The sequence below is a fragment of the Euprymna scolopes genome, chromosome 46 (genome assembly GCF_053919585.1).
Source record: "Euprymna scolopes isolate OS-2025 chromosome 46, ASM5391958v1, whole genome shotgun sequence".
Lineage (NCBI taxonomy): Eukaryota > Metazoa > Mollusca > Cephalopoda > Sepiida > Sepiolidae > Euprymna > Euprymna scolopes.
This window is the reverse complement of record NC_136527.1, coordinates 173,169,416-173,185,210: the sequence shown is the minus strand read 5'-3', so window position 1 is coordinate 173,185,210 and position 15,795 is coordinate 173,169,416. Positions and strand designations below refer to the sequence as shown.

The 15,795-nt window shown below is 33.1% G+C and overlaps 3 protein-coding genes and 2 non-coding genes across 5 annotated transcripts; 3 read left to right on the top strand and 2 right to left on the bottom strand.

Annotated features, from left to right (window-relative positions):
* Positions 1-316: 316 nt before the first annotated feature.
* Positions 317-1,561, top strand: LOC145270280 (uncharacterized). Its single transcript, XM_080125924.1, has one exon. The coding sequence runs from the start codon at positions 317-319 to the stop codon at positions 1,559-1,561; it is 1,245 nt and encodes a 414-aa protein (XP_079982050.1).
* A 113-nt stretch (positions 1,562-1,674) lies between these two features.
* On the top strand, positions 1,675-2,427 carry LOC145270279 (ATP-dependent DNA helicase Pif1-like). The gene has a single exon (XM_080125923.1). The coding sequence runs from the start codon at positions 1,675-1,677 to the stop codon at positions 2,425-2,427; it is 753 nt and encodes a 250-aa protein (XP_079982049.1).
* Positions 2,428-2,461: 34 nt separating this feature from the next.
* LOC145270278 (ATP-dependent DNA helicase PIF1-like) lies at positions 2,462-3,178 on the top strand. The gene has a single exon (XM_080125922.1). It carries the CDS (start codon positions 2,462-2,464, stop codon positions 3,176-3,178), a length of 717 nt encoding a protein of 238 aa, XP_079982048.1.
* A 2,469-nt stretch (positions 3,179-5,647) lies between these two features.
* On the bottom strand, positions 5,648-5,812 carry LOC145271624 (U1 spliceosomal RNA). The gene has a single exon (XR_013866028.1). It is a non-coding gene; the product is annotated as a U1 spliceosomal RNA (small nuclear RNA).
* A 3,869-nt stretch (positions 5,813-9,681) lies between these two features.
* Positions 9,682-9,839, bottom strand: LOC145271663 (U1 spliceosomal RNA). Its single transcript, XR_013866064.1, has one exon. It is a non-coding gene; the product is annotated as a U1 spliceosomal RNA (small nuclear RNA).
* Between the last annotated feature and the right edge of the window lie 5,956 nt (positions 9,840-15,795).

Sequence of the window (15,795 nt, the reverse complement as noted above, 5' to 3'; positions counted from 1 at the left end):
AAAGATAAATGAAGCACTGATTAATAATCCTTATGCAGCAGCATACCATACTATGAGGGATATTGAACAACAAGAACAAGAGAGAGCTGCAATTGAGAACGTGTCACCAAGACAACCATGCACTTCATCCCTGGCCCTGACAGAAGGACATACAACAACCCATCAGGCAATGAGATTGCAGCCATATTCGTTGGTGATGATGGTGCACCTCCAGTACATCGTGATATCATTGTTTATCCCATAGGTCGATAGAGGGAGAGGATTGCTTACATTTCTTGCCATCTTGATCCCATGGTTTATCCTGTTCTCTTTCCGAATGGAGAATCGGGATGGCATATACAAATGGCTCATGTGGCACAACGCCAAACTCGTGTTCGCACCAAAGTCATCATGCAATATACATATATTTGGTGTTCCAGTTGCTCATATCTATGTCATTGAATTTCAAAAGCGCGGTCTACCACATTGCCACCTTTTGTTAATGCTGCGAGAAGAAGACAAACTGAGGACAAGAGAACAAATTGATGAGATGGTTTGTGCAGAAATACCTTCATTAGGCTACCCAAAGTTGAGAGAATGCGTGAGAACATTGATGATCTATGGTCCATGTGGAATATCAAATCCTAATTCTGTGTGCATGGTTGATGGAACATGTGAGAAAAAATTTCCAAAAGATTTCCTTGAAGAAACGAATACAAATGTATCCGGATATCCAGTGTACAGACGGAGAAACAATGGAGAAAAGGTACAAGTTGGCACTCATGAGGTTGACAACAGATTCGTTGTCCCATACAATAAGTATCTACTGGAAAAATACCGTGCCCATATTAATGTTGAAGTGTGTTCCTCGGTGAAAAGCGTAAAATATTTATTCAAATATATATATAAAGGTCACGATTGTGCAAACATGGAAATCAGACATGTTTTAGATAATAATGAGCCCACTGGAATACATGAACACAATGAAGTTAAACAGTTTTTGTCATGTAGATATGTGTCTCCTCCAGAGGGCTTTTGGAGATTGTCAGAGTTCAAAATGCATGCTCAATCCCACACTGTTTATCGCTTGGCTGTACATTTGCCTGATGAGCAGCATGTTTACTATAGAGAAGGGAATCAAAGACAGGCGGCAGCAAGAGCAGAAGAACGTGACACACAATTGACAGCTTGGTTCAAACTCAATCAAACAGATGAGAATGCAAGAAATCTTTTCTATTGTTCTTTACCTGAGCATTATGTCTTCAACACACAAACAACAAAGTGGACACGGCGAATTAAATTCAGCAACATTTTAACCAGAATGTACTCTGCAAGTCCTCGAAATGAAGAAAAATTTTATTTGAGGATGTTGCTCCTTCATGTCCCCAGAGCGACTTCATTCAGCAATTTGAAGACAATCGATGGTCAAGAAATGGCCACCTTCAAAGACGCATGCATCAGACTGCGCCTGGTTGAGAATGACAATGCATTGCAGGAAGCTTTGACAGAAGCAGCAGCTCATCAGATGCCACGACAACTATTATCCATGTTTTCCATGATGTGCATTTCAACCAGCCCGTGAATGCTCTGCATTTATGGAATAAGAATAAGCATTTTATGATCGAAGATCTGCTGCTTAGATATGATAACATAACTGCTGAAAATGTTGCTCTCCACTTTCTGAATACCTTATTCATGGAAAATGGCATGAATTGCAACATGTTTGGTCTGCCTGAACCAGTTGGAGATCATCCTGGACATGAAGGAGATGTTGGAAACTCTAACATAGATGTGATTTCTCTTAATATTGAACAGAGGCAGATATTCAATGCTATGGTTGCAAGTGCCTTCTCTGTTGAGCAAGGTGAGCAAACAGAAAATAGATTGTTTTATGTGGATGCACCCGGTGGTTCAGGAAAAACCTATCTTTTCAACAAGTTATATGAATACCTTAACGCTAACAACATTAAGACAAACACTTCTGCTTGGACTGGTATTGCTGCAACACTGCTGAAATGCGGCAAAACTTTGCACAGTATATTCAAGCTTCCGGTTCCCCTAAGCGAAACAAGTGTCTGCCATGTGCCACCGAACTCTGAGCAAGGGCACTTTCTGATGCAAGTTAAAGTCTTCATTATTGATGAAGCTTCTATGATCCCATGCTATGCGCTGAAAGCCATTGATAAATGCTTGAAAGATATAATGAACACCCACACTGCATTTGGTGGTAAAGTAATCTTACTTGGAGGCGACTTCAGACAAGTACTTCCGGTTGTCCCGAGAGCTCCTCCTGCTGCTGTGCTAGATGTGTGCCTCAAACGCTCATACTTATGGCACAGCTTTCATCACATGAGCCTCACACAGAACATGAGAGCAAATTCCGATGAAAAGGAGTTTTCAAGGTGGCTTCTGCAAATGGGCAATTGGATCACTCCAGAGTTCTCTTGATGAAGTGGCTCCAGATGTTATTGACATTCCTGAAATGTGCACATGTAATGGCTCTTTGATATCGGAGGTGTTTGACAACTGTACGGCTGAAGAGATGAAAGCAAGAGTAATCCTATCTCCAAAGAATTCTGAATGCTTAGCGGTCAATGAGGAAATTTTGAGAATGTTGCCAACAGAAAATAAAACGTACCTCAGCACTGATTCTGTAAGTTGCGATAATGACGAGGAAGCACAAAATTATCAAATGGAATTGATTAATTCTCTCACTCCATCTGGCATGTCTCCTCATAGGTTGAATTTGAAAATTGGAGCAATAATTATGCTACTGAGAAACCTCTCCATAACTCAGGGAAATTGTAACGGCACTCGACTAGAGGTCATTCAGCTTCACGAGCACAGCATCAAGGCATCAATAATCAGCGGTTCACACGCTCATAAGAGAGTACTTATCCCAAGGATAAAACTGAAACCTAGCGATGCCAATATTCCTTTTGTTCTTCATCGCACTCAGTTCCCAGTTCGCCTCTCATACTCAATGACAATAAATAAAGCTCAAGGTCAGACTTTTGATAGAGTTAGCATATATTTACCAAAGCCATGCTTTACTCATGGCCAGCTTTATGCAGCGTTCTCAAGAGCAAGAGCAATGAAGACTGTGAGAGTTAAAGTCCAACATCTTAATGATTCCATGCATGGCCACAGAAGAGGAATCACATTTACACGAAATATCGTATACACAGAAGTCATCTAAAATTGTCCATGTGTTTGGGTTCCCTGAGGCAATCTGAATAGTGGACGTATATGGGAGAAAAAAACGGATGTAATGACAGTTTATAATTTTTAAACGTTGACATTTGAAATGTATTTTAAGTAATCAAGCATATGCATCTAAACATCAAGAACATATTCTGGGATAGTTTTGGTTAGGTTCAACGTTAGGTTCAAATATTTTTGAACAAAATGCACAGGTTTAACCCATTACTGTGCGAAATTAACAATAAAATGTTTTAAAATCTCTAAGTGTCCATTATATAATAAGTATATGATAAATAAGCTAAAAATTAAATAAACATATTTATAAAACATATTTATTGAGAATATTTGAAGCTCTAATATTTACATACATTTTACCTACCGTACTCTTTATTTACTATTTAAAAAAAAAATAGTACACAGGGTGAATTCGTCGGCCAGGGCAGTAAAGAGTTAATGTAAATGTTTCAAGGTGCGGATATGTGATGGGATAATGTGTATGTGAAAAAAAAAAGAAAAGAAAACGTGAAATTTTCACGGGTCCAGCTAGTTATTATTATTATTATTATTATTATTATTATTATTATGATGATGATGATGATGATGATGATGATGATGATGATATTTTTGAAGACTGAACATTTCATTATAATTTGGATTTGTCAAACTACTGTTAACATCCAAGATGAGAACTGTAGTCAGAATAATCGCAGATTTACCGTTTAGTTGTACAAATAGCCTCGAACCATATAATCACTAAAAGGGACTCTTAAAGGTCAACACCGGTATCGAGCAGAAGTTTGTTTACATGTTTCACAAAGTTTAAATGGTTAAAATATAATCACGTAATTATTGAAAATGTGATCATGTGATTAAAATTTAATTTTTTTAACCACGGTGTTTAACAAATTAAAAAAAAATCATGAAAGATGAAGTTTTAAAATGATTAAACGTGTTTTATTTTATAATTTAAAATGAAAAACATTGAACAATAAAAATAACATTTTCAGTACTTATGTATTGTTGGTACTGTGGCACAGTACTACTGTGCTGAAATGATAATGTTATTTCATTGAAGGCCATTCTTAACATGGGGAGGGTGTTTTGTAACTATTCTGTGCTTCCACCATACAATTAAAAAAGAAAAAAAGATATCGTTAAACTTTAATTTAACCTGAAAAACTATTTTAAAATAACGCGGTACCAAAAATGCACAAGCAACAAATTTTGGTTTAATTTTACAATAGATATTTTTCTCGGATGCTTATGACGGCAAATGGTACCGCGCTATTTTTATATAGTTTTTATTTTTTCAGTTTAAATTCAAGTTTCACGATTTTTTTATTATAAAAAGTTGTAATGTGGAAGCATAAATTAGTTACAAAACACCCTCACCTCCGTATATTAAGAATGGTTTTCAAAATAATAACTATTATTTCAGCTCGGCACCAAAAATACATAAGTACCTAATATTTTATTTTTATTGCTCAATGTTTTTTTCATTTTAAATTATAAAATAAAATGTGTACTCGTACAGTTTAGTAAAGACATTAAAAATGAAAATATCGAGAAAATAAAAAAGGTTATATTGTACGTATCTATTATGGAATGAAGTTCTCTGGAAAAACTTTCACTTAATTTGGTCAAGTAGTTTTTTTTTTAAAGCAAAAAAACAAACAATTTGTTATGAGAATCAAAAGGTAGCCGTGTTTCGATTTTTAAGATTCGAAGGGAGGTATCGGCACTTTAAACTGAGTTATCTCCCCGTGACGTATTCTAACAATCCAAACACGGCCATCTTCAGCGCGCTGTCATATTAACATGTTTCCCCGCTGTAAAAAAAAAAATAATAATAAGTAACTTCTCTGAATTTTTTTTTCAGAGAACTTCAGTCCAAAACGGATACGTACAATATAACCTTTTTTCGAGATTTTCATTTTTTAATGTGTTGATTAAACTGTACAAGTACCAATAAAATATATTTAATCATTTTCATAATTTTGGTAACGAAAAATACCCGTGCACATCATTCAACTTTGTTTGGATGACCAATTTTCGAGGTGATGGGTGGGATTCAATCAATTGACACACTAATTATGCGGTAGTTTTCCAGAGGTTTTCATTCATCAATCAATATCGAAAGAAGACACTTGCAGTTGTTGAAGGCGACAGCTCGGCGGATTTCTTACGCTTACGAGATTGATATGTTCACAGCAAACGTTGGTAATGTATACATGCAGATTAGATTATATCAGAACGTTGCAATTGAAGTGGATGATAAACTGGTCGAGAGAATTGACCTTTTTGTGGCGTGTATAGAGACGGGCGATTGGGAAAACAGAAATAAGGACGTCCTTCCACACGTCTGTGAAAGCCGAGGACATACACACAGGAGGTAGCTGGGAATTAAAGTAGTTTTCTGCTCAGAAGGAGAAACATGGTGGAATTTCTGATTTTGATTATATTATCGGGGTGAGCGCGGACGCAGACCCCACACTTAGAAATAACGCGTCCGAGTCGTCCACATTTGAGACGATCGCAAAGGTTAACCCAACCGCAGTGCAATGGAAGGGCCTCACTTTGAAGGACCGACCTAAATGATCATCATTGACCTCTAACGCCAGGTAAGTTTATTTAGTGCTTGGTCCCGGGCCTGGCATTATCTACTGTCAGACCCTTATTTGGGGTTCAAGACACTTAGGCATGAAGCCAGTAGGGGGAGGTGGGGGTCGAGGGCCAATCTACACTACTTAGCCAGGTCTTTTAAAGACTTTATTAAGTTTCCCTACACTAAGACACTATCACCATAATACCTCATTCTTACAATGGGATTTATCTACTTAAAATCTCCCCAGCGTATGTGTCGGTTTTATGTAGAAACTGAAAAAATGAATATTTACATGTTTTTAACACAACAAAAATTATATATACAAAAAAGATTTTGTTTTTATTATTAATTTCAAATTTAAATGAGGGATGAGATGATGTGGAGGGGGGCAAGCTAAGATACACCCAAAAAAGAAAGAAAAAGAAAACAACAAAACAAAATGCCTATGGGGCGGGTTAATAAGGGATCCTTCCAACCTACTTCTAAATATGTTCCACATAATTCTCACCAATATTAGTATATCACAACATTTTATTCACCAATAACAAAATTCATAACAAAAATATTACTATCATGTAAACTTACAAACACTTTCACAAGATACCTTAATTCTTAAAGAAACTTATATTTTACTGTAATATTCAATGTCAACGTCGTTTACATGTTAACAGCATGAATTCACAATCTTTTCAATGAGAACCAATCCAAACGAAATTTTTTACACTAAAAAAATCTAATCTATAAATTTTAATATAATCTTAACATTAAAATAAGTTTATTTAATTTTGTTTTTGTAATCCAATAAAATAGGATAATAATAGTATGATTTAAAAAATATCTTTAAAATATTTTATTCAATGTGATATTTAGATTTTTGTTAAAAAATATGATTAGTTTTGTAAAACTTGTGTGATTTCTAAGAAAATAATAATTTAATTCGAAGTTGATCGAATTAAGTTTGTTTTAAAACATCTGATCACGAAAACTATTTTTATGCATTTCTTTGTTTTAAGATAAAAAAAAAACAAAAAAAAAACTATTATATCGTTGGAGAATTCCGTTTTAATTTCTATGTTTCATCCAATATGTAATATTTTAAAATATGCATTTCAGATTTTAGAGTGGGGATCACTTTCCTATATAATTTAATGTAAAATTAGCACTCATTTTATGACCAGTTAGCAGTCGATGATAATTGTAATCGTTCGCAGTTTCAAATTTTCCTTGAAGAGAAGTAGACGGATTTTACTTTTTAATAGACATTTCAAAATGAGAGGCGTGAATTATTCGACCCCCTATCTTTCTAAGCTTATAACTCCTCGAAAAATGTAATTCAAGCCCTAATTTTTTTTTCAATTAAAGGAGCAAGGACCAAGGTTTCATTAAAAAGAAAAAGACAAAAAAGAAACAATGTGTTCTTATAAAATAAGGTTTTAAACTTCGGACTTTACAGGTAAATTTCTAAAAAAGCGATTTTTTTGTTTTAAATTTGAATATATTATTTATTGACCTTTTCTCTTCAATTTGTGATATATAAAACTCCACGACATAAATTAATTATTTACTTTTTAAGAGAAAGTTGAAAATGGGTGACACTTGGGGGGGGGCGTGAATTAAAAAAAAAACGTTTGTCTAAAATATTATATTCAGTTCATTGGAAAGAACATAAAATTTCACATTGACCCTGAAAATATCGTAAAAATAGAATCAATAGAAACATTTTGATAGATTTTTAAAATTTAAAAATTGAAAAATATTGAGTTTAAAAATTGAAAAATATTGAGTTCGGAAAATTCATTACTGTTTTTTTTTTTTATATTTTTATTACGTTTAAAACAACTGTAATAGTTTATTTTGGAAGTATAATCCATAAAGAAAATAAATAACCCACTTTTAACAGAGAAATTACGAGATTTTTATATTGTATTCGCAGTTTCGTGTTAGGGGTGTCAAAAATTCCTACAAAAATTCTGATACTGCTAGTACTGCGTTATTTTTATATAGTTTTTGTTTTTTTTTCAGTTTAAATTCAAGTTTCACAATTTTTTTAAAAAGTTGTAGTGTGGAAGCATAAATTAGTTACAAAACACCCTCACCTCCTCATATTAAGAATGGTTTTCAAAATAATAACGTTATTATTTCAGCTCAGCACCAAAAATACATAAGTACACAAAATTTCATTTTTATTGCTCAATGTCTTTTCATTTTAAATTATAAAATAAAATGGGAACTTGTACATTTTAATAAAGACATTAAAAATGAAAATAGCGAGAAAAAAAGAAGGTTATAGTGTACGTATCCATTATGGAATGAAGTTCTCTGGAAAAACTTTCACTTAATTTGGTCAAGTAGTTTTTTTTAAGCAAAAAAACCCAACAATTTGTTATGATACAATACCAATTTTTAAGAAGAAAAGCTATTATTTAAGATGTGAAGGATGTATCGGCACTTTAGACTGAGTTATCTCCCCGTGGCGTGTTCTAAAAGTCCAAACACGGCCATCTTCAGCGCGCTGTCATATTAACATGTTTTTCCGCTGTAAAAAAAAAAAAACTTCTCCAAATTTTTTTTTTCAGAGAACTGTTACATAAGGGAGGGAGAAGAAGAGGATTGGACTTGGACACTTTACTTAAGACACTTTACTTTACTGGTACCCTGGTGATGACGTGTCCATTTTACTAATGAAGAGAAGAAGTTTACGACGATGAGAGAGAGAGATATTACAAGTGTTAAGAGACGAGAGAACGGGACCCAAGATCCCTTAAACCGTTTGTCTAGTGGTTAGGACGTTTGTTGTATATTTATGTGTTTGAATTAAAGAAGTTCATACCTGGTCCCGCTGCTCTGGGAGAGTCTTCATCTGGGTGGAGCTCTCTTGCTGTTTTCGCCGGAATACACAAGATGAAGACAGATGTTGGGTTTTCAACCTTTTATTCTCCCAGGCATGATCTGCAGATGCTGCCATCGATGGTCTCCACTGTGGGTACTTACCACGCCCCACGTCTGGGGCGCGCATCTCCCCCCTTACTTAGGAGAGAACCATTTTAGACTTCTGCTCGGCTCGCCTTTTTCTGAGAGACTCAACGTTTCACCAACCTTGCCACGTAGCATCACATGACATCCGGTTAGATGAAACGTCACTTCCTGCAACGTGGATTAACTACAAAAATATCTCTCTGACCTCCTCCCACCCTCTCCATCTCTCTCTCGATCTACTATCTAATAGAGACACAGAGAGAGAGAAGATAGAGAGAGTATGAAAGAGCCAGAGAGAGAGAGAGAGAGAGAGAGAGAGAGAGAGGAGAGATGCTCTTTAACAGAACTTCAGTCCATAACGGATACGTACAATATAACCTTTTTACGATATTTTCATTTTTTTAATGTGTGGATTAAACTGTACAAGTACCAATAAAAGATATTTAATCATTTTCATAATTTTGGTAACGAAAAATACCTGTGCACATCATTCAACTTTGTTTGGATGCCCAATTTTCGAGGTGATGGGTGGGGTTCAATCAATAGACACACTAATTCTGCGGTAGTTTTCCAGAGCTTTTCATTCATCAATCAATATCGAAAGAAGACACCATCAGTTGTTGAAGGCGACAGCTCGGCGGATTTCTTACGCTTACGAGATTGATATGTTCACAGCAAACGTTGGTAATGTATACATGCAGATTAGATTATATCAGAACGTTGCAATTGAAGTGGATGATAAACTGGTCGAGAGAATTGACCTTTTTGTGGCGTGTATAGAAACGGGCGATTGAGAAAACAGAAACAAGGACGTCCTTACACACGTCTGAGAAAGCCGAGGACATACAGACAGGAATTAAAGTAGTTTTCTGCTTCGAATGAGACGTAGGGTAGAATTTCTGATTTTGATTATATTATCGGGGTGAGCGCGTACGCAGACCCCACACTTAGAAATGGCACGTTCAAGTCGTCCACATTTGAGACGATCGCAAAGGTCAACCCAACCGCAATGGATGGGCCTCACTCTGGGGGAACGACCTTTATGATCACCGTTACCCTTACGTAAGGTAAGGGTATTTATTTTCTCCCTCACCGTGCAAATTAGGCACAAGGCCGATTTTTAATGTGAGGAGTGAAGGGGAAATGGGGACCAACTCCCCGGGGAGTAGGGGAGCTGGATAGTGACAATTGGTATGAAGGGTTGCCCGTCTTGCTGTATTTTGCTTGACACTTGTTGCCCAGGCCCCAAAGAGCCCGGGCCTGACTTACGTCAGGTGAGTATGAAATTTTAAGGCCGTACCCATCCACTAGTGTTTTTAATAAAGAAATTCATAACAAAAAATTTACTATCATTTAAACTTACAAACATTTTCACAAAATACCTTAATTCTTAAATATACTTATATTTTACCGTAATATTCAATGTCAAGGTCGTTAACATGTTAATAACATAAATTCATAATCTTTTCAATGAGAACCAATCCAAACGAATAAAAACTTGTAGAATTCAAACCAAATCACAAAACCAAAAACAACCACATTTTTATTGAATCAAATCAAACAGTTTTGTCTTTGTTTAATTATATCGAAGTAGGTTGAAACAAAGAGAAATTAAACATTACGATCTGAAGAGTTGTCTAACCTTACCTGAGCGGCATTTAAAAATGCCAATAAATTCTATTTTTTTTTTATACGTTAATCTCATGAAATAGTTTTTGATTAATATAAATTAAAGTTACTTAAGGCAATATTTACTGCAAGGCTGCGTAATTGTTCCGACAGATAGAAAGGCAGCACCTAAACAAGTGTAGTCGAGTCTAGCGCACGCGCACGACGTCATCGTCATCGTGGTCGTCGTCAGGGGGAGGGGCACTTCCTTGGTTTGGTTGGACAGTTATTTTAGGCGACCCACGCTGATAATTAATGTGAATGATATTAAATGTGTTTTTTATTTGTGACGACAGAAGGAACACAGGTATGTGAACTGCGTGCACACATATTAATATCGTTTATGCAGAGGAAGACAACTCCATTTTATGTAATAACGATAAAAGACACATAATAACTCCATTTTATGTAAAAAGAAAAAAAAGACACATATTAATATAATTTATTATTTTTTAATGTAATATGAAAAAAAAAGACACATATTAATATCATTTATTATTTTTTAATGTAATATGAAAAAAGACATTAATATCATTTATTATTTTTATTATTTTTATTGTAATAAAAACAACGTCATTAAGCATTTCTGTTACTACTGTTTTCGGGTAAACTTACAACACATAACCACTCCAACGTCCCATGTTAAGAACGACATTCGGAATAGACACCCCTAACCTTCCCATGTTAAGAACGGCTTTCAGATTAAACGCCCACAACCTTTTCAGCATACCCGAAAACCTATCAAGTTGACATGTCGAATGTGAACGATGAATGTAAAAATGATTAGAATTTAAAACGAAACGAATTTTAAATTCTCTTTTTCCTTTTACAAGAACCGTAAAAGTGCGCATTCACCGCAAGTTTTACCATTATTTATTATTTTTAATGTTAGAAAAAAATAAACGCCAACTGCTTGGAGCATTTCTGTTGATCTCATGAAATAGTTTTTAATTAATATAAATTGAAGTTTTTAAGGCAATCTCCTATAATATATCGATAATATAGCATAGTTCCTTTTTTTTAGGCGAACCACGCTTTTTTTTACACAAGATCATTATGCAGAGGGATACAACTCATATTACTAAGAGATTCGTTCATTTTTCATCTCATAATTTAAGACGTCACTCCTAACGATATTTTTTTATTAAATCAAAACATAAAAAAATAAGCTGAGACGATTTTTTTTAATCTAACAATATATATACAAAATAACATTATTAAAACAAAATGTAGTTTTTATGCGACTATTAAGAGAATCGTTTTTGTTTTCATATCACAGTTTTTTTTCGACTACATTACAAAAAAATGAAAATGCAAAATAATCGTAGAGGAATTATTTTTTCGGGTTTGTATTACTGTACACATAGATTCAAAAAGTTGTCAAAAAAACAAATATATAACAAATAAATGTTATCAAAGGCAAGATAAGTTACTTTTCTACAAAACTGGATATTTTTATTCAATGTAACATGTTTATTCAGCTCGAAAAACATGCAGTGTTTTCCGATGTATTGGAAAATTAAAAATGGCGTCCGACTCTCTCTTAAACACGGTGTTCGGGAAAAGGTGTTATAAATAATAAACTAGACAAAATACTGTTAGAAATTCGCTCAATATATATTACCGTGACATAGTTTGACATATATTCGGCCGCCATTTTGAATTGTCCAATACATCGGTAAACACTGCATGTTTTTCGAGCTGAATAAATATGTTACATTGAATAAAAACACAAAAAAATATATCCAGTTTGGTAGAAAAGTAACTTATCTTGCCTTTGATAACTTGTATTTGTAATATTTGTTTTTTGACAACTTTTTCGAATCTATGTGTACAGTAATACAAACACATTTTTTCATCTCATAATTTAGGATGCTAAAACCAACGATATTTTTATTAAGTCAAAACATTTTTAAAAAAAAACTGCATCATTTTTTTTATGTAACAAAGTTGATAACCTTACTGTTGGAAACTCGCTAAATATATGTTACCGTGACATAAGCTGACATATATTCGGTGTTTTTTTTTAACAGTATTTTGTATAGTTTTTCTTTAACTCCTTTTCCCAAACTTATCGTGTCAAAGATTAAAAAAAATTCGTAAAATGGTAAAATTTTACATTAAGGCCCGTCTCACGTTCGTATATAACGAAATATTTGTTTGTAGATTTTGGTGTGCTAAAAACGAATCTGAAAACCGTTTCCGTCGCAAAAAAAAAAAATAGTTTTCATAATATGAAGAAATTATTTTTTCGAAAAGCGGGTGGTCACTTTTCCATGTAAATTTAACTTAAAATAAGTATCCACTTTCTGTCCACCTGAGAGGGGGGCATTTTAGTGTTTATTGGCTAAAAGGTTTCGAATTTTTTTTTTTTCATCTTTCAATAAAGACACGAGGAAATTAAAAAATAAAGAAAAATCGGTATTTTTTTACTTTAAGGTTCGTCTCACATTTGTATAGAAAAAAAAAAGTTTTTTGTAGTTTTCGGTGTGCTTTAAAAGAATATGGTAACCGTTTCCGTCGCAAATTTACCGTTTGTATGGTATTAACTGGGACTATTTTCCATTTCACAGCCCATCCTTCGTTTACGCTACGCACGATCATAAACGAAGGCTGTTAAATATGCACTCGCGTACCAAACTGCCTTGTCACAGTGTAGTATTGGCGAAAATTTTAAATTAGACGAAAAACAAGTAGTTTTCCATATATGAAGCCATGTAATTCTATGTTATCACGGCTGGCCATTTTTGTACGCGTAAGCGCGCGCACATATCCTATAAGGATAATCAAGAAACTGTATTCCGTGAATGAAATAAAGAGATAAATGTGTACTGCACATTTAAATAAAAGAAGGAAAGTTTATTAACGTATTTATAGGGAGACAATGTGTAGTGTTTATCGTGTTCAGTCGAGGGAGGATCCCTCTTCTCGTATATCCGGTGACCAATGTGTGCAATTAAAGGGACATAACTCCCAGAAGAGTTACCTTCCCTGAAACAATATATAAGGTAAATAAAAGAGCGTTTGATCAAGTCACACGGCGAGCAGTTGATTGTAAAATATTTATTTGTGTCCTTTTCTATTCTCTACCATATTCACACCCGGGAACCGGTGCATCATTTTACAACATTAAACTACTTCTCTTTCAAAGACGGTGTTAATGCATGGGAGGATGGCACAACCCATGACAAATAAAGCCTCTCTTGAACTAGCTACAATGATGATAACGCAAAACATGGATGAAATGAACAAACAAATTAGAAACAGGTACTACACTTTCATCGTTGTTCGTTTAATGCTGATCTTATGTAAAACAGGCAGACTAATAAACAGGTTTAAGTCTGGAATAATGAGTGAAGGTCATCGTAAGTTTAACCGAATCAAGTTTGATAACAATAAGTTGCAAATCCCATTACGTAATCATGACGTCATAGTTTAATTTCTTGGACCAAATCTATTTTTGTCATTTGACTGACTTCACTGTTTGTGCAATTCCTTCCTCTTATTGGATTTGTTTATGTGAAATATTTAGTTTTACAATTTTTAATATGAACATTATTTGGATTATTATTCGGAATACTGTTCTCATTTCGGACGTTAACGGTAATTCGACTAATCCAAATAATAATGAAATGTTTTATCTAAAAAAGTAAACGTGATTTTTAAAGCTTGATATATATATATATATATATATATATACATATATATATATATATATATATATATATATATATATATATATATATATATATATATATATATATATATATTTAATGAATTTAATACGAAATATAATACCCCAAAAGGTTAATTGGACACATGTAATCTAAACTTTATAGGAAAACAATTCGGACATTTTTACACAAGGAACAAAATAATGATTTCACCGTGTTATTACGTTGACCTTAAGTTCTTTGTTCCGAAGCAGAAGCAGTTGTTTTTCTTTAAATAATTTCACGTCTAAATCGTGTTTTTCAACTTTTAATTTTGATTCTTTTATATTTTCATATATTTTATTTCTTAACGAATTGGACAAACAGAAAAAAGTTTTATCAATTTACTAAAGAAATCATAACAAACAAATTTTCTGTTTTGAACACAAAAGAAAAAAACGACACTTTTCTATTATTTAATTTCCTGAATGAAAGGTAAGTTTCTTTCTTTTATTCAACATTTGTAAAAATATCAGTCAACAACTTACAAATAATTTTAAATATTTGAATAAGTTTATTTTTATTGCAATCAAATGGGAAATGTAATTAATTTTTACGCTTTTAAAAAATCCGTTTGAATAACTTTTAAAAAATAATGTGAAACAGAAAAACAGTTTAATTTTTTGCGCCTCAGAAATATTGATGCTTTGGGTTTACATTACTGTACACACAGATTCGAAAAAGTTGTCAAAAATAAATATATAACAAATATTATCAAAGGCAAGATTAGTTACTTTTCTACCAAATTGGATATATTTTTTGTGTTTTTATTCAATGTAACATATTTATTTTTTATATATAATTATTTCTATTAATTAATTCTATAGTTTTTTTTATATCAATGAGTAAAATTACTAGAAATAACTACAGAAGCCCTTTCACCTACAAATCTAGAAAAACAAAATATAACATGTTTATTCAGCTCGAAAAACATGCAGTGTTTACCGATGTATTGGAAAATTCAAAACGGTAAGTTTGGGAAAAGGTGTTATAAATAATAAACTAGACACAATACTATTAAAAAAACACCGAATGTATGTCAACCCATGTCACGGTAACATATATTGAGCGAATTTCTAACAGTATTTTGTCTACTTTATTATTTATAATACATTTTCCCAAACTTCCCGTGTTAAAGAAAGAATCGGGCGCCATTTTGAATTTTCCAATACATCAGTGAACACTGTATGCTTTTCGATCTGAATAAACATGTTACATTGAATAAAACACGAAAAGTATATCCAGTTGGGTAGAAAAATAACTTATCTTGCCTTTGATAACATTTATTTGTTATATATTTGTTTTTTTGACAACTTTTTCGAATCTATGTGCACAATAATACAAACCCAAATATTGATTCCGTCATACTTTATAACAAACTTGAATAAAAATTTATGAATCCCGATTTAAAAAAAAAATCTTCTTTCTCGTCCTGAATGAAAGGTAGGTTTCTTTTATTCAACATTTTTTAAAATATCATTTAACAACTTACAAATAATTTTAAATATTTAAATAAGTTTATTTTTATTGCAATCAAATGTGAAATGTAATTTATTTTTACGCTTTTAAAAATCCGTTTGAATAACTTTTAAAAATAATGTGAAACAGAAAAACAGTTTATTTTTTGCACCTCAGAAATACTGATTCTTT

Excerpts from the sequence above, each read along its gene's own strand:
- LOC145270280 (XM_080125924.1), top strand. The coding sequence starts at position 317 with ATGGAGAATCGGGATGGCATATACAAATGGCTCATGTGGCACAACGCC.
- LOC145270279 (XM_080125923.1), top strand. The coding sequence starts at position 1,675 with ATGGAAAATGGCATGAATTGCAACATGTTTGGTCTGCCTGAACCAGTT.
- LOC145270278 (XM_080125922.1), top strand. The coding sequence starts at position 2,462 with ATGTGCACATGTAATGGCTCTTTGATATCGGAGGTGTTTGACAACTGT.